At 41.6% G+C, this 21,505-nt stretch overlaps 1 protein-coding gene across 1 annotated transcript in view; it reads right to left on the bottom strand.

Annotated features, from left to right (window-relative positions):
* Positions 1-21,505, bottom strand: part of THSD7B (thrombospondin type 1 domain containing 7B) — a 432,240-nt gene that overhangs the window by 27,382 nt on the left and 383,353 nt on the right. Inside the window, exons 15-17 of the mRNA XM_066635516.1 lie at positions 15,026-15,159; positions 14,143-14,296; positions 913-1,054 (exon numbers count right to left, since the gene is read on the bottom strand). Coding sequence (XP_066491613.1) covers positions 913-1,054; positions 14,143-14,296; positions 15,026-15,159 — 430 coding nt within the window. The remainder of the gene's footprint in view (positions 1-912; positions 1,055-14,142; positions 14,297-15,025; positions 15,160-21,505) is intronic.

Genomic DNA, 21,505 nt, shown 5'->3' with positions numbered 1-21,505 from the left:
CTTCTAATTTCAGCTGCAATCCTAACCACACTATCCTGAGAGTAAGCCCCATTGAACAAAATAGGACTTACTTCTAAGTAGACCTGGTTAGGCTTGTGCCCTTCTTTATTTAAAAGTAGCACAGTTGGTGGCAGGTGAAATGAAGTGAAACAACAGTTAATGTTAGGGAAGCATTAGTGTGAGGGGAACGTAATCCTCAACATGATCTTTCCCAATCACACATGCCCCTGCATGCTGTTTTTAAAAGCTTCAACTGAAAGCCAATGGAAGTTTTTTAATACTGTAAATAGCCTGCTGGGGCAGGGTAAGCAATTGGGATAGAAGGTGGGGGCTAAATGAGAAAGCTTCACTACTCCTGCCATGATTTAGCAGCATTTCATGCATTCCCCAATGCAATTTCAAAAGGAAAGGAAGAAAAGAAACATTGGCCAAAGTCATGCATTCTTCATAACATCTAGTTTGGCCCAAAGGCACACTGACTTGTGAGGGCCCTGTTGAACTACTAAGCACATTTAGGACTAAGCTGTAAGCTGATGTTAACTCAAAAAAAGAACTATCAGGTGAGTAGACAGCAGAATTTTACTGCTCAGTGGGGACTAGCTTGCAAGTATTCTGTTTGGCATGTATTTACACAGTTTTCCCCCATATTATGGCACTTTTCAGCACACAAAATGTTTTCTCATTTCTCAACCAATATAACAACTAAAATCTAAATTAATGATGTAAGTTTAGCTGGGAGGCAAACAGTCAAGGACCTGGATGAGGCCAGTTCCATGGAAGATTTGAATCAGAATTTGTAGCATCCATCTCACATCCTCCATCACCTGCATCAACCGGTCCTCCGCAACATAGATATAGTAAAAAAAATGAACTGAGTTCTGTTCCAAATCACAGTGAAAGGTGTGTGCTTACCTGTTAAATTGTAGTGGTACTGAAAACAGTTTTGATTCAGAACACAAGGCTGCATTTGTGAACCTTCAGGGCAGGTCTTGGGATTTAAAGGCGATCTTAACACATGTCGAATCCGTGTTTGCATTATATTGGGATCACAGGGCTAGAAAAGTAGAGTAGGACAAATGACTCAAGGAAACATTAACATGGTCTGTTTAGATTGTGATTAGCATATCATACTCTCCAAATTGTGTCATGCCATTTTCCTTTACCTCAGTCCAGTATTTGCCCCAGCAGCTTTCACAGTTGATGAGCCAAGCACTGCGTGTTTGACTAAGGGTGCAATCCTACCCTACACTGGAACAGGCAAGACAAGAGGCCAGAGACTCTTCCAGCATAGATTAGAGACTCAAAATGGCTCAGCCAGAGGCAAGGGGAAACGTTTCCTCTTACCTCTCGGTAAGGCACTCTTGCCCCTATGGATCTTCTCGTTTGCCACCTCCTGAGGTGGCACAAGTTCAAGGAGAGCGGAGTGGCTTTATGCTGCTCCAAACTCCCTGGGAATGAGGGTTGGGATCCAGCATGTGCTGGATCCCAGCCCTGCCTCCCGCTCCCCACATGCCTGGCTCCGGTTGTACAGGACTGTAGGATTGGGCCCACATTTTAGTTGCTGACACTAGGTTTGGTTTAACTGCCAACCTCTTTGTAGCTCCTTTACTATAATTGTATTAGTTTATTATTCCTGGGACAATAAAGTAGCCTACCGTTCTGTGGAATTATTTTCTACCTCCTTTTTATTCATAGAAAACCAAGTAGAAGCTCTAAGAGATGGAGAAAAGTCAACATTTGGTAACATCTGAGTATACAAAAAGCCTTAAATACATCTGTGCCTCAAAGCATCTTGACCTAGGAGGAAATACTTTCAGTCACAAACTGCCACTGCAAGATCTTGCCCATTGGTTAGGATAAATGATGAAGAATTTAGCATGTCCCTGTCCACCCTGATGAAGAGCTACATGGACACTTCTGAGCAGCAGCCAAGTGAATAGGCAGAAACTTCAGTACTGAAACTTTAATAGCTTCAGAAACTCATACAGGGCAATTATGTCAGCTTTTACTTGTAAGTGTCTTAACCTGCTACAGTTCATCAGGCCAGTAGTAACACTGGGGCTAATGGGGTTACTTAAGTGATTAAGAGTGGCATGTATTATAATAAAAAGCATGGCATACAGCATAAATTATGCTATATGAGAGCAGCAAAGGCTGGGCCATTTGATGTCAATAGCAGCACAGCTACTGACTCCAAGTAAAGTGAAATGAGATAATAAAGCAGAAGAGAAATCAATCCCTGATGCTTCTGAAGACGGAAATAAAAACCCACATTAAAAGTTCTGTTACATATTCTTGATTATATTTAATTAATGCTGATAGCCAGTTTATGCCCACTCACTGGGGAGGCAAAAAAATCCAAAAGACTAAAACTGCCATGGGCCAGTTAAGAAACAGTAAAAAATATTTCATAAATATTAAGGATTTTTCCAGGAACATCCTTCCATAAATCATATTGAGGGCTCTATTTTTTCCATTTAAAAGCTCATTAACTACAGAGACAGCAGTTCAAAAACACCAGCTTTTTTTGCCTTGCAGCTGTCCTTGAAGACAGAGTTTAAGAGGAAGAGCAAGAAAGAGACAGAGGAAGAGAAGATTCAGCCTCTCCTTCTGAATATTCAAAGGAAGGCTTGAGCCATTACAGCTCCAAAGCAAAATTCTACTGTGGCTTAACCAGAGACAACTCTGGCACAGTTCCAGCGCACTGCAGTGCAGCTATTTCTGCTCTCTCTAGCAATGTGAGACAGAGCATGGAGTCTGACCCCCAGTGTTTTCTCCTGGACAACTGCCAGGGGAGACTTGGTCTTCTGCTATTAAGACCCAAGCTCAAGTTAAGCAAATGTGATTATGCTGTTTCAGTTCCCTGTCACCTTCTTGCATGCTTTCACACACTTACCTTCTTGAAACCTCGGCTGCTTGCTAGGGAATGGTCACCCAGACTTGTAAGATAAGCCATTATTCTTAATTACCTGGAAGCTAATCCTGTTGCAAAGCCTGTGCAAATCATTTATTAGCTTTCCTACAATTAATTTGATTGTTTGTCCTTGCAGGCAAGAATAATAGCATAAATGATATGCCAATAAATATCAAAGGGAAGTATCTCCCTAGATGTTCCCTATTAGTGTGCCACTGCATTTATTTTGCTGCTTTGTTAAAACCAATCAATGTGCTGAAGAAAGCAGGCAGAGAGAGAGAGAGAGAGAGAGAGAGAGAGAGAGAGAGAGAGAGAGAGAGAGAGAGATTGGGCTCTAAATGACCACTTCAGGCTTCTTCAGCATTAAAACATGCTTCTTGAATATTTTTGCAGGTGTCTGTCTTCTATGAAGAAAATTGTTTTCCTGCTCTCTTTAAGGGCCTGATCCTAAAGGGCCCATGCCAGCCCAGCACTGGTGCGTAGTGTCACAAATGTGCCGTAAGAAATGCCTGCAACACACATTACTTGGCTGGCGTGGGTGCTGGCTCAGCACAAGACCGTGCTGAGCCAGTGCCAGGTGGAGGAGTAATGACCACCGCCTGGAGCTGTGGGCCAGCTCTAGGCTTGTAAGCCAGGGTGTGTGTGTGTGTGAAGCATTCCAGGGCAGGGGAAGGCATGGATGGGGAGGGAGCAGGAGGGGGAGGAGAGGGTGGCAGATGCTGCTGCCATATCCTAAAACCCTTCTGGACCCAGGAGACCCGGCACAGGTCTTCTTGAATCTGCACCCGCCCAATAGCGGGTGTAGATCCGAGGAGACCTCAGGGCCACCTGAGGATTACATGGGATAAAGGAGCATCAGCTCCCTTACCCCAAGTTGCTTCCCAGCCCCAAGGGATGCAGCAGTAGCCATTTTGGTGCTGCTACAGCTCTGGGCACTGGGAAGCACAGGATTGGGTTGTAATGCTCTTATGGCAGCTGAATATATAATCCTTCTTACTGCTCCCTCTATGCAGCATTCTAACAGGACTGTGGTGCTGTTAGGTCTAACAGGACATTCTAACAGACCACCAAGGCCTATGCTTTATACTAGAGCCTAAGTGCATGTTTCCATCTTTCCATATCCACTGAATTTTCATCAAGCAGACACAAACTCTACAACAATATGGAGTATTATAAGATTACGTTATAAAGACAGCAAAGTCTCCTGCAGCTATTTTTTTCAAAGCATAGAAAACTTTTTGAGGTCTAATGCTATCCCTGTCTATTTTATCTCTGTTTACCCGACATGGAGAAAGTGAAAGCTAAAGACTAGTAAGAGATTAACAGGCCAGATTATATGAAGTGTTAAAAAAAAAAAGACCTTGAAATAATTAAAAAAAAAAAAAACAGATGCAAGCAGAGCAAACTTTGTCCCCAAAGAGCAGTCGCGTCAGAAGTTCTAAAGGCCGGCTGTCCAATTCCATAGAGCCATGCTTAGTAAATAAACACAACTGCTGCATTTCTTATAGTCAATTATATGTTTTCCACCATGGCCTGATGGCACTGATACTAGCTGGTATAAAATGAACTGCAGAGTACAAGCACATGGAATGCATCTGAACTTTCGTATGTTTAGAAGTTCAGGAAAATTGTCTTGCTTCAGAAGTTTGACAATAATAAAAATTAATAGTGGCAATTGTAAACAGATCTGCAGATATATTAAGGCCTGCCAGATGCTTGACAACTTCTGCAGTTCCAAACAAACAGCAAAACCAGGCAATTTACTGAGTTCCTGAAAGCTTATGACATACAGCTTGTTGGCTGCGCTTGGTTGGGTGGGCACAATCTAACCATAAAACATTTTTCTAAACTGTCGGATATCATACCAGGAAAAATCAGGTGCTGACCAAGGAGAGTAACGCCTAGTGGTTTGTGCTCAAGAACCCCTTCCTACTCCACATTTCTCCTTGCATTAGTAGTTGAAAGGGGCATATATGGTAGTTTCTAACTGCTATCATCAACCCAGATTACAGAAACTTGGCAGGGAGGGGCTATCTGGAAGAAGCCCCCTTCCAGGTAAGCATGGAACCCTAAGTATTCTTATTAAAAACCAAAACTGTAGCACCTACAAGAGTAATCAGATGTTACAATGCACTGAATTATCCATGAACATGGACGAGGCAGGCAAGAGTCAAATGTTAACTGGTTTATTAAACATCCAGAAGGAAAGAAATAAAGCAAAATGGGAAAAGGGGGAGGGAGGGAAGTAAAAGAAGGCTGATGGAAAATGCCTGAATTCTGCTGGATAGACAGAATTAGTGCTAGACAGCTGATAGCAGAACTGGTCCAAGAAAAAGGTGGACCAAATTAGGTACATTAACTAGTAATGACCCACAGATGGAGCTGGGATGTTACTCAAGAGCAAGCATGTCACACACACTCAATCACTCTTGCTTAACCAATGAAGTTTGGTGGGTGGACTTGGAGTGAAGAGCAAACAAAGAAAAAATAAACAATTCTCTGACTCATCTAGCTAGGATTGCGGTCCCTATCACTAACTATTCACATTGCTAAGTAATTCTGGTTCCTGCACTTATTGGAACGTAAGCATTCCACAAACAGATTTCAAAGCAGGCCAGGCAGAAAACATACAGAAGCATTCCTATGCTTGAGCTGAAGTAACCTAGATTTGAAGATGTCACACTGTTACCTGATTGGAGGAGTAGAATCCACCAGGCCACTCCATCCCATCCTTTTATCTGGACAGACAGACTGAGCTGCCTAATTGGTGAGGCTTAGCTACTCCAGACAGAAAATAATTCAAATCCACAAATGCACATGGCTGACCGATGCGTTACAAAACAAGGACAAAAAGCTGCTGTAGGAGGATGTCCCAGCAGCTGGTTATATGCTGAACCAACACAGGACCTCCTGGGGAGCTAGAACTGTCCAAAAATAAGGAAAATTTGTAGAAAATAGGAGGAAAACAGGGCATTAATAACACTGAGGCTGCAATCCTAACCACTCTTTCCTAAGAGTAAGCTCCATTGAACAAAACAGGACTTACTTCTGAGTAGACCTGGTTAGGATTGTGCCCTAATGCAGCAGCATAAATAGATGGAGGAGGTTTTCATTGGGAAAATGGCACTGAAGTAGTTAATGTTTTGTGGTCCTATGATCATGATTCAAATAATCTCCTTCCCACAGCTGCCATTTTCTAAAATTCAAAGAGATGGGGGAATCTAAACAATTTCTGTTTCATTTAGCTGGACCAAAAAGGAGAGTGCTGCATCAACATTCTCAACACAACAATCAGGTGAATTAAACTGGTTATGAGTCCCTCTGACTCCTAATAAGCAAGACAAGTTTTTTACAGTCTACTTAGCTTTTACTGAATCTTCTGCTTCTAATACTGAGGAATCTTAGTACCCTGTGAGAAGTCTACATTCATCAATAAATTGTATACAGATTTAGTAAATGGAGTTTTGGATCCATTACTCACTGGATCCATTACTGGTCATAAGCAGAGACTGATTGTCTAAAAGTGGTAATGGAGAACCAGTTATTATTCAGCCATAGGATGATATTAGTTCCCTTGTGAGTTTCCTACTCCCCCATACTATATTCAAACACGTGACCCCAGTCCATCACGTACTGAATGTCCTTATGCCCACCAGCAACTCCAATGTTATTGCTCAGCAATGAGGAAACTCACTACATATCGGACAGGAATCGTGGCAAGTTTCCTAAACATGGTGGTGGAAAGAACTTGCTGTTTGGCTCAAAATATCTCCAGCGAATGCAATGTCTAGACTGGTTCAGAGTTGATAGTTGGAAAAGCCCTCAAGCAGTTCAGATGATTTGAATATTTTGCTTAATAACTTCATCCAACTGTGTTGACAACATTCCCAATTAATTAGGCATATTTTATCAAACATATTGCAAGCTTTAGCATAAAAATATGTTTAGAGTAAAATAGAAGAACTGAATGGCAAGAATATGTTTGGACTTATGGATATATATTGTAAAACAATATATAAATAGCTTCCTGCAGTTTTCCCCATGAGAGTTTCTATCCAGCTCTTCATATGGCCCTAGTACCTGTAGACTACAAAGGTTGTTACATGCTAACAGACCCTGTAATTTATTGAAATACTTGCATATGAGGCTAGGAACATGATGTTTAACACACTCTTCATAATGAAATGTTCAACTTAAGGCTCCAACAGTGGAAAATGCTTTAGTCGAGAAGGGATTTGACCAGTTTTAACTGCGTAATGAACCGTTCATAATCATCTCTGTGCAGATGTAACAGTTTAATACGATGTTTACAACATACGCAGTAATTTTTAAAGAAAATGTAACTCCATACAATTAATTCATAATCTTTTTTTTAAACATTTCTTTCCTGAGTTGTTAGTCATTGGCAATGTTCATCCAAAGGATAGTGGAGGAGTGGGGAATCTGAGAATGTTCAGCCCAGATGTCATATAACAGTGGTTCAAGGGAACCTCTGATACAGAGAACACTAGATTTAACAAATTTCAGTTTGGACTTTAGAATCAATGTTTTGTGCATGCGAATATCCACTTACTTCAATGCACTTGGATTTAATGAACTTTCAGCATTAATGGACATCCTCTTCACTCCATTTGTCTGTTAAATCAAGGATGTACTGTACTGAGGTCCCATTGCAAAACATATCATTGCGTTGCCTTTGTCCAAGGTACTGAAACCTCAACAATTATAAGTAAAACATTTACATGCAGTTCATTCCAGCTGCCTTTCTAACAGCCCTGTCCTGTGCATGTTCATAAATGTCAGAAAGTTCAGTGGAATACTTCAAAGTAACCAAACATTAGACTGGATTCAAGGACTGCAATCTCATATATACTACTCTGGAAGTAACAGCTCAATTCTAAGCTTCCTGATGCAGCAGGCTACAACAGCACCAAAAGGGTCACAACTGTATCCTGAAAAGCCAGGGAAGCCACCAGAAGTCTCCATGGGGGAAAGGGACATTTGTCTGCTTACCCCAAGTAAAGCTCCAGCCTCCGCAATGGGGCTACCTGAATCTGCACCAGTTAAATTACTGGCTCAGACTTGTGACCACGTTGGGCTTCCGAGCTTGACACAGAGGATAGGATCCTGCAGGGAAAGCCCTTCTCCCAGACCAGTCCCTCCACCATTCTGCCCTCCCCCCATCATGGAATGGCTCCCCCATGCCCTCCTACCACCCTTCCCACGCCCTCATGCCGCCCAGCACTTACCTGGTCACCACTGTTGGCCAGGCCTTCCTCTGCGGCACTAGTGAGGTGGCACAGGCCTTTCCGTCTGCACCACTTACTCAAAGGGTGCCACAAGTGTGATTTACAGCACATTTGTGACACCCGGAACCAGCACTACAACCCATGGGATTGGGCCCTAAGTTCCATTGAACTCAGTCGGGCTTACTTCTGATTACATGTGCATAAGTCTGTGCCAAAAATCTCTTACATGCATTCCTACATGAAGCTTATGTGCTCTATTTTCAGAGCTTTTGAGCAAACCGCTATTGTAGATGGTGTGTACCAATTTTCATGGACAGGGAATCTAGATATTGGTTAGATGTCTTGCTAAGCATTTTCTACCTGTATTATTTTGAAGCTTGTTTCCAGTTTGTTTTTAACAGTATACTCCCAGTTATTGGGAGCACTGGTTTATGAGAACAGATGAAAGTGACCAAGCAAGACAGGAGAGCAAGCTATCCATTTGTGTTCATGGTAGAGTTTGAGCCTACTCCAACTGGCTGCAATTATTGTGCCAGTATACCATTTCCTGCCTCTCATTTCCAGGAAAAGGGAGGGAGTGTTCAATGCAGATACACCTTTGGGACATAAGTCACAGAGAGCATACACTGTGAATTCCATAACTGAAAGCAAGGAATGAAGCAGAGAGGTTTTCAAGCACAGGAACATGCTTTCACTTAAGTACCACATCAGGTCTTATGGCACTGCCTATTGACACGATCCGTAAGAACCAGATAGTTAAAAAAAAGAGTGAGATTACTAATTTTTATGTTGTAGCCAGGCATCTTTCAGCCCAGATTTTGTGATCCACTGTTGTAAAGGCCGCAGTAGGTCCACAAATAGAGCACTGCTGTCAAGTGCATCAGAACTGCCAGAACAAACAATCAGCAGCTCTGCCCGCCTGCCACTAAGGGACCCAGACGGTGCTAGAGCAGCTAAGTATGCAGTTGGTTGGGCCACAGGCAGTTCAGGGGGCAAGAGGAGGTGAAGCTCTGTAGCAGTCATGCACACTGGATCCCCTTTCCTTGTCTGGACCATCCACCTTAATCACCTCAAACCTATGCCAGCAAAATAGCTGATATGGGTCTAGGAAGACTCATTGGCAATCAAGCAGACTACTGGGAGGTAAAAGTTATTTTACCAGGAAGTAAAAGCTGATCATCTGATCCCCTCTCCCACTGGATGCAGTGTACACTCAATTAGCACACCTGATTGGGGGGGGGGGCACAGGACTAGGCCACCTGGGTCTGAATTTGGGCAAATTAAGAATTACAATCTAAAACACATGACTCAGATGCTACAGTAATAACCTATGGCTGCAATCCTATCCATGCTTTCCTGGGAGTACGTTCTATTTAACACAATAGGACTTACTTCTGAGTAGAAATGTATAAGATTATGCCCTATGATAACTAATCCAGAATATTACGAATTCTGGAATATCCACTTCCAAATTCCTTCATCTGTACATCAGCAATCCACATCTTCTTTATGAGAATATTAATTTAACTGAAATGCATATGGATCTATGAAACTGCTGCTGCTGATCCACCAAGAATAGTAGCATTTCTTTTTCCTTTCAGTTTCCAGCGCTATAAATTTACATAATTAAACAAAATGTTTTCAAACTCTCTTGAATTAGCTACAGTAAATGTTAACAGTTGATGCAAACAGGGAGGCCACTCAGATCTGGTACTGGGGTTATCAACTGTTGTAAGCAAGGACGCTGACACAATGAATCTGCGATAATTATTTCAGGGACTTGTAGCACAACTTGCATATTAACTCAGTTTAAGAATGCTTTGATGGATTCAACTGAAGTCAATTAATTACATTTCCAAGTCAGATGAATGCAGAGACATTACAGGTGCTGCCATGTTACTTCAGTGCTGAATATTTAACAGGAAATGATAGCCTTTCAGTTGTCTATGCACAAGAAGCAATCAAGTCATGATGTGTGAACACAGTGTTGTAACTGGAATGAAAATGATGTCTCTGAAGGAAAAGGTGGTTCAATGCGAATTGCCAATGTTTATTGAAACAGACAAGAAATACACCCAGTCCTGCTTCAAGAATTCTCTGAATAGCCTTGGGTATGAAGAAAATGAAAAATTCAGCTAGATAATAGATCATACGTATAAGTAACAACGATACAAATTGGGGCATAGTTAGGTTCCTGGTTACTGGAACCAGAAGATGGAACGCTCTCTCTCACTGTCAGAGACCCCAATTACAACATCAATCTCAACTACACAGGTGTGTAGTTCATGGAATTATTTCTTTGATGCACATGAACAGAATCCATCCAAAATTAAACACCCCTCCAAGTCTTGTTGATTTAAATGAGATCTTCAAACTGCAATCCTATATGCCAGTGGCTCTCAAACTTTTCCGGCCTGTGTCTCCCCTGATCCTTGTGGCCATTGGCCACGGCTCCCCATCACATCACATCACCTCAGTTACCCCAAAAATGGGGGTGAAGGTTTTATAATTATACACTAGAAGAAGAAAAAAAAGCAGCTGCCAGCACTCTGAGGCTGCAATCCTAACCACACTTACCTGAGAGTAAGCCCCATTGAACACAAAGTAAGTAAGCCCCATTGAACTTACTTATGACTAGACCTGGTTAGGATTGTTCCCTGAGTTGGTTAGCAGCACACATGGAAAGTGATGAAATTTGCTGGGGGAGGGGAAGACTCTGTTTTGTGTGTATCTGCTAATTGCAAACTGATGTGAAACTGCCCAGACGTACAGATTGAATACCTCAGCTATATGCACTTTCCTGGGAGTAAGCCCCACTGAACACAACTGAACTTACTTCTGAGTAGAAATGCATAGGATTGTGCTGCCAATCACATGCTTCATGCTCCCACTTTTAAATCAACAGAACTTTACTTTGACCCAATTGTGTTCTACATCTGTGGTATACAGTTTATCTGTAGAGCCTAGGAAAGAGTAACATGTGTATCACCCTTCAGGTTAGTTTTTGAATGTGCAAAGATTTATCCATACACATATGGAGGGATATCAGTTATATCACGTCATTCAAATGAATTAGGGCTCAGTCCTAACTAGGCTTTGCAATGTTTTAAAGGCATACATGCCTTTATGACACTGCAAACAGCACAGCATTGACTACTTTAGGGACAATGCCACAAATGGAGGCGGCAGCCCTGGCATGCTGCCGCAGATAGCTACTTGCACTGAGGCTGGTAAGCCATTGCAAGAGGTGGGTGATGGGCGGAGGGGGTAGAGGAAAGGGGAAGTTCCTAGGTTGGGGGAGGTGGGAGACAGAGAAGGGGAGGGAGAGGGTGGGTTCCAGTCAGAAGCGACTTGCACCAGATCCTAACCTTGTTCCTTCTCTGCTTCCCTTTCCTTTACTCTCCTCAGTCCTCCACCAACAAAATGGCTGGTGTAGCTATGGGATGAATCACTGTGATAGCGGAGGCTTATTCTAAGGTAAGGAAGCAAAAGTTCCCTTAACCTTGAGGAGGCCTCTGGGACTGCTTTCCCGCCCTCCCCCCCGGATGCAATGCATACTCCACTGGTGCGGCTGCATCGGCTGTGGGGGGGGGGGTTTAGTCAGGATCCAGTTGTTAGAAACTCAGGTGAAAATGAGAACTACTTCCAGTGAACTGCATCACATTTGAGACGGTATGAAATCTCTGTGATCCCTGAACTGTACTGCCATTTCATACATGGAAGTAATCACTTACTGAAATCACTGAGTAACTAAATTGACCAAAGTTCCCTGCATATCTTTTTTCTTCTCCTGAAGACTCACAGTGGGTTATAGTATGACAACAGAAACATCACTCTTTTTCTAAGTCTTCTAAGGGTGTTCCATTTTTCATTGAACAGAACCTGTTGCTCTCTATTTGTGAATTTTTTTTTTTTAACCAGGTCAGAAGGCATTTTTGGCCATCATTGTCATTTGTCACTGGAGCATGTGACTGGTTTTATTCCTCAGATACCCAAGATATTTTTTGTTTTATACTATAGTTTTGCTTTCATGTCCCTAACTGAGCAGTTGTCTTGGTAATGGGGGAGGGAAAGCTTCATTATGATTAGCAGATTGTACATATACTGTAGCATCACTTAGCTAGTCTCAAATATTGTCTTCCTAAACATATTTTTAATATTTAATTACTGACATGTTTGAAACATTACATCTCAAACACATTTTCCAGACCTACACTTGGCTATTTTTGCCTTTGCTGATATATGTTTATACCAACAACAATTTCCTCATTTGGTTTACATGATATCACATCCATGAGAATCTTGAATAGATACTGTGCACAAAGATGTTGACCTTGTTGCCAGACCACCACCACTTTTCAGGTCAAGCTGGCTCCATGTTGAAGGGCTACAAATGAAATGACCAAAGGCCAGCATGTGCACCAAAGATTCCTGCCACAGAAGAGCAGAAACCTTGCCAAGTACTGCAAGCCTCTGTGAAAATTATGCTAAGGCTTAACACAATGTCATTAACTAGGGAGTCCAGTAGACAAAAGAGGCAGCCTGCTCAGATGTAATCAGGTAGTTTGCAACCTTAGCTAATTTATTCCAAAGAGCCTGGAAACAGAATGAACACTTCTTGCAGGGCCTCCCCAACCTGTGACTTATACTAATATGTCACCATCTAGACCAGTGATTTTCAACCTTTGTCATCTCATGGCACACTGGCAAGACACTAAAATGGTCAAGGAACACCATCAATTTTTTGACAACTGACAAGGCACACTGTACTGTCAATGGAGGGCTTATATCTCCCAATGGTCCTCTTGATAAATGACCCTCTCCCAAATTCCTGTGGCACACCTGGGGACCATTCATGGCACACCAGTGTGTCACAGCACACTGGCTGAAAATGGCTGATCTAGACAGTCATTCAACCTTGAAGGACCAGCCCTGTACCTTGACTGATTATTTTTTAACACAGGTAAAAACAAATCTCTCTCTCTCTCTCTCTCTCTCTCTCTCTCTCTCTCTCTCTCTCTCTGGTGGATATCTTTGGGCACAATCCTAACCCTTACGTCAGTACTTTCCAGCATTGGCATAGCAGTGCCAATGGGACATGTGCTGCATCCTGCAGTTGGGTGTCACCCATGGAGGCCTCTTCAAAGTAAGAGAATGTTTGTTCCCTTACCTCAGAGCTGCATTGCCCTTATGTCAGTGCTGGAAAGCACTGACATAGGGGGTTAGGATTGCACCCTTTGAGAGCTGCCATCTGCCTTATGCTATGCTTACTTAGTCTCTGCCCCTGAATGGCCACATGGTCAGAGGCTAGGCACCCCCTCCTTCAATCTCGCCATGGTCTCCCACTGAGTTTTAGGTGCCTTGTAATAGGGCTAATAATATGTACCTGGCATGTACCTGTATCTGGAAAGATGTGACACTTGGGTAAAAAGCACATAGTCAAATTTAGGGTTTTAGGGTGCCTCACTGGATGATGGAGATAGGACAAAATACTTACATTAATAGATCATTAATAAACAGATTACATTAACAAATCAAATGTGCATTAGATTGCATTAACAGATCAAACTGATGAAGATTTATAACACATCAAAGTCATATGGAAACAAGAAAAACACCTTAACCCATTTTTGCCCGGCCCATAGATGTACACATTTGATCCCTGTTTCGTATATGTAACCTTGGACAAAAATGGCTTAACTGCACTTATCTTCCAAATTTTCTATTTTCTAACCCCAAATCAGTATTTTGTGCCTAGGCTACAAAGGATGTGCTTATCTGAAAACATAAGTACCCAGCACTTTCACTACATACTCGTCTTTCTCTTAGCAGTGATAAGAGCAGATTTTCCATGGGAACAGGAGTCATTACTTCTGGTCATATCTCTTGAGAGCAGTAGCCTTCTAAGCTTTACATTGATAAATATTGCTTTTGTTTGTTTTAAAACAAGAGTTACAAAACATCCCAGAACTAATTTACCTGTGGGCATTGGCTCCAACGACCCCACTCCGACACCACACACTCACCAGGGCAGTAGAGGATACATTTTTGGGTTTCAAGAGGGATTTCAGACTGATTACATAACATGCTGGCGACAGTCTCACCATCGCCATCTTCAGTGGAGTTCACACATCTGTAAAGGGGGAAAATGCATAATTGGTTGGACATTCTATACTGAACAAAACCACAAAGATCAAACTGTGGGTGATTGCAATTATGCCAAATATTCTCTTCCTCCAGAGAGACTCCTCCCATTGGAGAATGGGAACCTTTTGATCCAGTTTTCTATGGGCTGGATACACGTTGGAAAACACAGCCTGCCAACTGCTTCGGTATCACCATTTATTAGTAATTTTGTCAGTGGTACATATGGTATCTGTAACCAATCATTGCACTGAATTGTCAAAAAAATTGCTCTGTCATCTGATGAGCTCTGAATATTTGTTTTATGCCACATGTTGACTGATTCAGAGTAAATGACATTTCAAGCATATTATACAGAAACACTCAAATTAATCAAGCCATTAAAGTCATGCTAGTGAAAACTTAGATTCTTACCCTACATAATTGAAAGATTAACATAATTGTCAAAAATCTTTCCTGCTGTGAGTGTAAGAAAGGTGCCTTTAACGAGGCTCCTACAGTTCAAAAAATCTCCTGCCTCTTGCTTTCTTGTTTCTTTGGGAAAAAAAAATTCAGCTCTAGGGAAGGTTGTGGAACATTTCAAGACACAGTTCTCCCACTCAAGCCTAATTCTTACAGCATTACAAAGGTGAACATAGGGCAATGGAACCCTTCAGCACACAGCAGCTGTTCTGGCTCCATTCCTGTTCCAAAATCTTTGGCTTTCATTTACACACACCTGATTTTCCTTGTTTGTATTCCTTCTCCACAGTGAAGAGAGTTCTGCTCATTGTTGATTTCGCATGGTGACCATGGTTCTACTACCCAGGAATATCGATTGCACTCGCTGTAACACGGGAATGCTTCATACACCTTTCCAGAGAAAACATGCAAAATTATACATTATTGACCAACCAAGTGAATATAGGCACAGAAATGCTTTGGGAAAAAAAATTAAAAAACAAATCCCACACACTCACGTCCATATTACTGGGAAGCATACAGAATTACATTTGCTATTCTGAGAACATGATGTGATGTTTAAATTCATTGATTCATTATAGACTTGCCATAAGATGTGAAAAAACTGTTATATGTATGCAGCTTCTTGGAGAACGGCATAAAAACCAACAGCGATTTCCAGAAGCCTAAACAAGAATTACATTACAATTTCATTTCCTCTGATGGCTCATGCAACATCTATCAGATGCCCTCTGCTACAATAATACAACACACAGTGCATTTTTTAAAAGTTCTGTATGACATCAACTAACCAAAAGTCTTCCTATTTTCTTTTTTGCTATTTTATTTCTCCTTAAAGCTTAACTTGTAAGCAGTGGCGTCACTAGGGCTCACATCACCCAGTGCGGGAAGCCAGCGCGTCACCCCCATGCAGTGGGCGGGGCAACACTCCAGGTGGTGGGCATGGTGATCTACCATAGTCCCGCCCCCCACTGGTTTTTTGGCTGTACCTTTTGATAGAATAAAGATATTTCAATGCAGTTTGTTTCATTGTATTCTGCATGAAATTACACATTGATTGATATATAACATGATGGTATTATTTTTTCAAACAATGATTTTAGTGATTTTGGTCACCAGTGGTGTCACCTCCCCCCAGGGTGCCAACTTACTAACACCTTAGTGGAGCAGTTCTCAAACTTTTAGCACTGGGACCCACTTTTTAGAATGACCATCTGTCCAGGACCCATTATAAAGCAAATTAAAATAAATAATTATAAATAATTAAAGTAAAGTAAAACAAATAATTAAATAAGGGGAAGCCAGCCCTGTTCCACCAAGTGAATTTTCTCTGTAGCCTGCCTGCAATAACACCCCTCCCCCAACAAAGAATCAGTAAGATTTTCACCCCTATCTAGTACACAGTTCAATTTAAGTTCTTATATTTCAAGCTTATCACTACCAGGACCCACCTGGCTTTACAAGTCTGAGAGCCCAATCCTATGCCTGTCTACTCAGAAGTAAGTCACATTACAGTCAGTGGAGCTTACTCCCAGGAAAATCTGGATAGGATTGTAGCCTAAAACAGAAAAAAAATTCACCTTACCCTGTCAAGCCTCTGTTTCATTCTTTTTATAAGGTGTCTGCCTCCTAGAGCATTTGTTGAACTCCAGTTGCATCAAATCAGGACCATTCTGGGGGCCTCACATTTCCCTTTGCCTGACCTGCCCAGGAGCGAAGGCATGTTTGCTTACTCACGAGTAAACACAACCATGTGGCTTAGTTTCACTTTCCATAGGGCTCAATACAGTCACCAGCTTGGAGAGAGGGACCTCCTTCTCGGGAGGGCTTTTTGGGGGGGCTACATTTATTGGATCAGAACCATTCTGGTGTTGTTGGATTCCTTTCAGCCTACCCTTTCTGACAGACTAAGGCAAGTTCACCTACTCACGAGTAAACGTACGATACAGCTCAGTTTTACTTTCCATTGGGCTCCATGAATTTTTTGTTTTTAACAATCCAAGGCTGCAATCCTACCAACAAATACCCAGGAGTAAGTCCCATTGACTATCATTGTTAAAAGCATATATAAAGTAGCCTGTTAAAATTACAGATGTGTAACATTTCCCCAAATGCAGTCACATACCATGGTAGTATCAGGTCTAATATATTAAAACAAAAATATTGAAATAAATGGCAACCCACCTGAAATTGGTTCGCGACCCACCTAGTGGGTCCCAACCCACAGTCTGAGAAACAGTGACTTAAAAGAATTACCAGGGCCCAGGACCAGAAAGGGAGGGTGGTTGCCACATATAGTATGATGGAAGACAGTTTGCTTTTGTTTGGTGACCTTTCTGGCTGTCTTTTCTGTTTCTGTCTCTTCTTGTTACTGGACACATTTAGCCGGAAATAGAAGATCAAGGTCCGTACATTAAGGTGCCTGAACAGCTGCACCTGTTTTAGTTCAATAGTTCAACAGTGATAAAGGAAAGAAGAACATTCCCTAGCAAGTTCTGCCCCAGGGAACTGTTGTTCATCTGGGGGAAAGATTTGCAGGCTTTTATCCTTCCCTGAGGAGCCCAAATCAGAGAAGGGGGAGGGGTCTGCATGCATGCGTTCGTGCGTGTCCCATATATTTGTGCTGAGAGCATCAGTGGCTTTCCCAGGTTCGCACTTCCTCTCTGGAATCTGAGTGCATACAATGGGACTTCACTTTTAAAGCCATAGTGCTTTTGAACTCAGTATTTCTACAGAGCACAGGGAAATGAGATTAAGATGGAAAGAATCTTGAGAAGCTTAAAATGTAATGATATAGGAAAAATAGAACTAGATATGGATACCAAAGACTGGACTAATAATGAGAGTCATATCACAGGAAACCGCTTTCTACTGCGTCAGACAATTGATTTTTCTAGATTAGTATTGTTGAGACTGACTGGCACTAGTTCTCCATAGTTTCAGACAAGAATTTTCCTCTGTCCTACCTGGAGATGCTGGATTAAAACTGGGACATTCTGCATGCAAAGAAAGTGATCTACCACGGAACTATAGCCCCTCCCTATATAACATACCATAAAAGATGATTTTAAAAAAAACACTCAAAATCAACTGCAACATTAGAGTTCTAGTTATGGTGCCTAATTGATTCCAGACTATGAAAATGCTGCTTCTCTTTATTCTCATCGTTTTAAGTTGCACATGAAGCTATACATTATTAGGAAATCAAGGGGTGTATTTATTTAGAATTCTTGCATACCACCTTTCCACTCAAAAATCTCCAAGGGAAAATGAGATTTCCTCCTTCCTCCCTGATAAATCTCCCAGCCATGGTTCATTCCTCCAAATTCACTCTGAATTATTGCAGTGAACATGGATGTAGGAAGCCATGTTTGCTTCGATAATGTTGATTCTACCTCAGTTTTCATATGACGTTAGAAGCAGGTCTTTTTGGTTTTTCAAAAGGTTTCTTGATGCCAAACTACTGTCAAACTTTTCCATTTCTGTGCTCCAGGGATTTGCTGGCCATATTCTGGGAATGAATGTAGCAGATTGACTAGGAACAGGAGCTGCAATTAAATCTCACCTCTACCCAGGAGTTCACTAAGTGGATTTAAGTAAGGCACAACTTTGCCAGCTTTAGTTCTAAGTCAGCAATACAGTGCTCATAATATGGTATTCCTTAGAGTTGTAAAGATTATTGAGAGAATGCATGTGGAACACTTTGAACATTCAAAAAAAGCATTCTAAAAATGCTTACTATGACTGGAGTAATGCCTACATAACGCTTAGTGATAGAAGAACTAGCCCAGTTCATTTCTGGAACTGGGCTCAACAAAGTGATATATTTTCTCCAAAAAATCAGAAAATTGTGGACTTTTTTTCCTGAGACAAATTAAGAAAACCCACTATATGCTTGATGATGTCACTGGAGGTGCAATCAGGTTTCCCATTACCTCTCAACCAACCTTCTCTCATTACAACATCCCCTGCTGCCACTTCCCTTCATTTTCTGCAAATTTACCTGGGAGTAGGAAGACCCACCCTTTCCCTCCACCCAAGGTTTTTATTTTGCAGAAAAGTATAAGGGACTGGTTTTCAGAGTTGGAGCAAGACTGATTGGAAACAAGGCTTGAATTTGGAAGAGCTCACTTCATATTGGGGTGAAACATTCTGAAATGGAGCTTCATATAGGAGTTCACTGAACTTCTCACATTCAGAATTTGTCCCTATCACCAATATGGCTTCACTGGGGTAGCCTTTAGCTTGTACTTCATTATCAGCCAAGAAAAATCTAATGAGTCCCCACCCTCAAAGCTGTCAAAGGAAAAACTGTCCTTTTCTCTTGACAACATGCCTAACAATGCAAGGACAACTGGCAATGAAATAGATATGCCTCTTAAGAAAGCTGGTGTCCCATAAGTTCACTTCTAATACTTTTTAGATGCAGCAGAATATGAGCTTCAAGACAGAAGTGTTTCAAATATCCTTGTGATTGAAACTTGCTTAACCTAGATGTGAAATCTGATTGGTTGTTGATGATCCCAAAAAGGGTGGTTCAAAGCTGTGTGTGACTTAAGAAGCAACTGATCCTGACTAGCTTTAAGGCTGACTTTTAGTTCCCATGAAACCCTCACTGTTTTGGACGATGTGACCAGATAATCTGACTATCCTTTGAGTCCATTCACTTAATTTCTTGCAAATCTTTGCAGTTGTTCCTATCTGTTTCTAAAACTATACCAAAAATCTTGTTCCTAATTGTTGGGAGAATGGAAATCTTTGAAGCTCCTAGCGATTCTCTGTATACCTGATCCTAGTGGCTATGTGTACAACAGGTGACACTGAAGTACAATTCAGGGGTGGGATCAATACAGTATTGTCCCTCAGTGTGGCAACACCATCATGTGCCAACATTACAAGCCAGGAGAGAATCCTTTAAAAATTCTTAAAAGTAGGTGGGGGGGGGGGCGGAAAAAGAGAGAGAGAGAGAAAATTCTTTTCCAGAATCCAAATTAGGGAACTCATAAATACCAAGCTTATTTTGAATTGAGGTAAGGGATGCTTGTCCATAACTAGCAAAGTACTTCTGCAATTCTCCTTGTGACTTTGTGAAGCTGGGATGGAATGGATGATGGAGATAGAGGTAGTTTTTTGAGCACCAATGGAATGGGAGGGGAAGCCACTACCACTGGACAGTAAATTATTTGCATGCCAACAGAAGTTTAAGTGAGTAGAGAAAGCATCTTTTTAGTGCTGGTGTCCTGGCTGCCAAATGCTCTCCCCCCGGCTACTCACCTGGCACCTTGTTGTTTAGTTTTAGATGCACCTAATCTTTGAGTCATAGGAACAGGGGGATAGGCAAAGAGTTCTGAGGGGTGGCAATAAACATTTCCATTTCCTTACCTAGCAAGGTCAGATTGCAGGCATGGGACCACCTAAAAAAACAAAAGGATCAAGGACCAAGGCATCATGATAACACCTATTTCTGATTGTCTATAGTATTTCTCATAGTAGCCTACACACAATGTTTTCTTCAACACCTAATTACACAGGCCTACAAAACCGAGGGCAGAAAAGTTATTCCCAACTTTATGGTGGTGTGATATGAATTTGGGGTGCCGATTCCAAAAATGGCATCTGTTTTGCCCTATCACGTCTAGTTTTGGAAAAATAGTATAGCATCATTAGTGAGTGGTTCAAGTAGCTTCCTCATGAGGAAGACATGGTGCAGGCTTCCTCATGAGGAAGCTGCTTGAACCACTCGCTAAAGAGGCTATGCCGTGTCTCCAAAACTAGATGTGATACAGCAAAACGGATGCCGTTTTTGGAATCAGCACCACAAATATACCCAGGAATTGGTGTAACGCTTAAGGAAGCAAAATGTGTGTTGGCCTGTGTTATTGGTGTTTACCTTTTATGAAAATGTTTTAAAGTGAGGTACAAAGTATAGACCCAGACATAAAAGAAAATACCAAACTTTTATTGATAATGCCATAATTTTATTTGGGAATCCCAGCAGAATGTAGAAGTAGGTATTCTAAACAAAAATAAACTCAAACACACTGATGACTTTTGTTTCTTTTTTTATTTGAAATCATGGCTCTAACAGTCTGAAAAAAAATCAAATGAAAAGAACCCCTTTGAATGGTTCATAAGCCAACAATCTGATCAAATAACTTATCCTTAGTATCTGAAATTGTTGAAGTAATATTGCATTGTATACAGCCTTGGGAAGAAACGCACCAGAAGATGCTAGATGGTCCATTCATCAAAGAATACTCAGACACAAGCACCAAGGTCTTCCCAAGACCTCTCAGCACCTCAGCCAGTGCACCATATGCTGCCCCTCATTAGGAAATATGCCAAGCATCACCACTGCTATTTTCCCTCCCTGGGTTTGAAAATGAAGAGAGCAATGGAATGGAAAAGGAAGTGTGGAGGACGGAAGAGTGCGCAGATCATGACTGCTTCCAGAAGACTACTCTCCTTGCCACCCGTTTTTCTGCTTTTTCCCTCTCTTTCTTTTTGAATCCAGGAAGTAGAAGGTAGGAAAAGTAGAGGTAGGTGGGCACAGCAGACATCCCTGGACTGCGGCAACCATTTCAATAGGCCTAAGTGTGTCCTGACAACCATATCACCATTTACATCACCACAGCTCCATTTACACGCATGGAGAAGAATCCAAACTCTCAATATGCAGAAAGAAATTGAGCATTGTTCTATAAATACTGCTCAGTTTCTGCTCTAAAATCTGCTA

The sequence above is a fragment of the Tiliqua scincoides genome, chromosome 1, assembly GCF_035046505.1.
Source record: "Tiliqua scincoides isolate rTilSci1 chromosome 1, rTilSci1.hap2, whole genome shotgun sequence".
NCBI classification, from domain to species: Eukaryota; Metazoa; Chordata; class Lepidosauria; order Squamata; family Scincidae; genus Tiliqua; species Tiliqua scincoides.
This window is presented reverse-complemented; position numbering and strand designations above follow the sequence as displayed.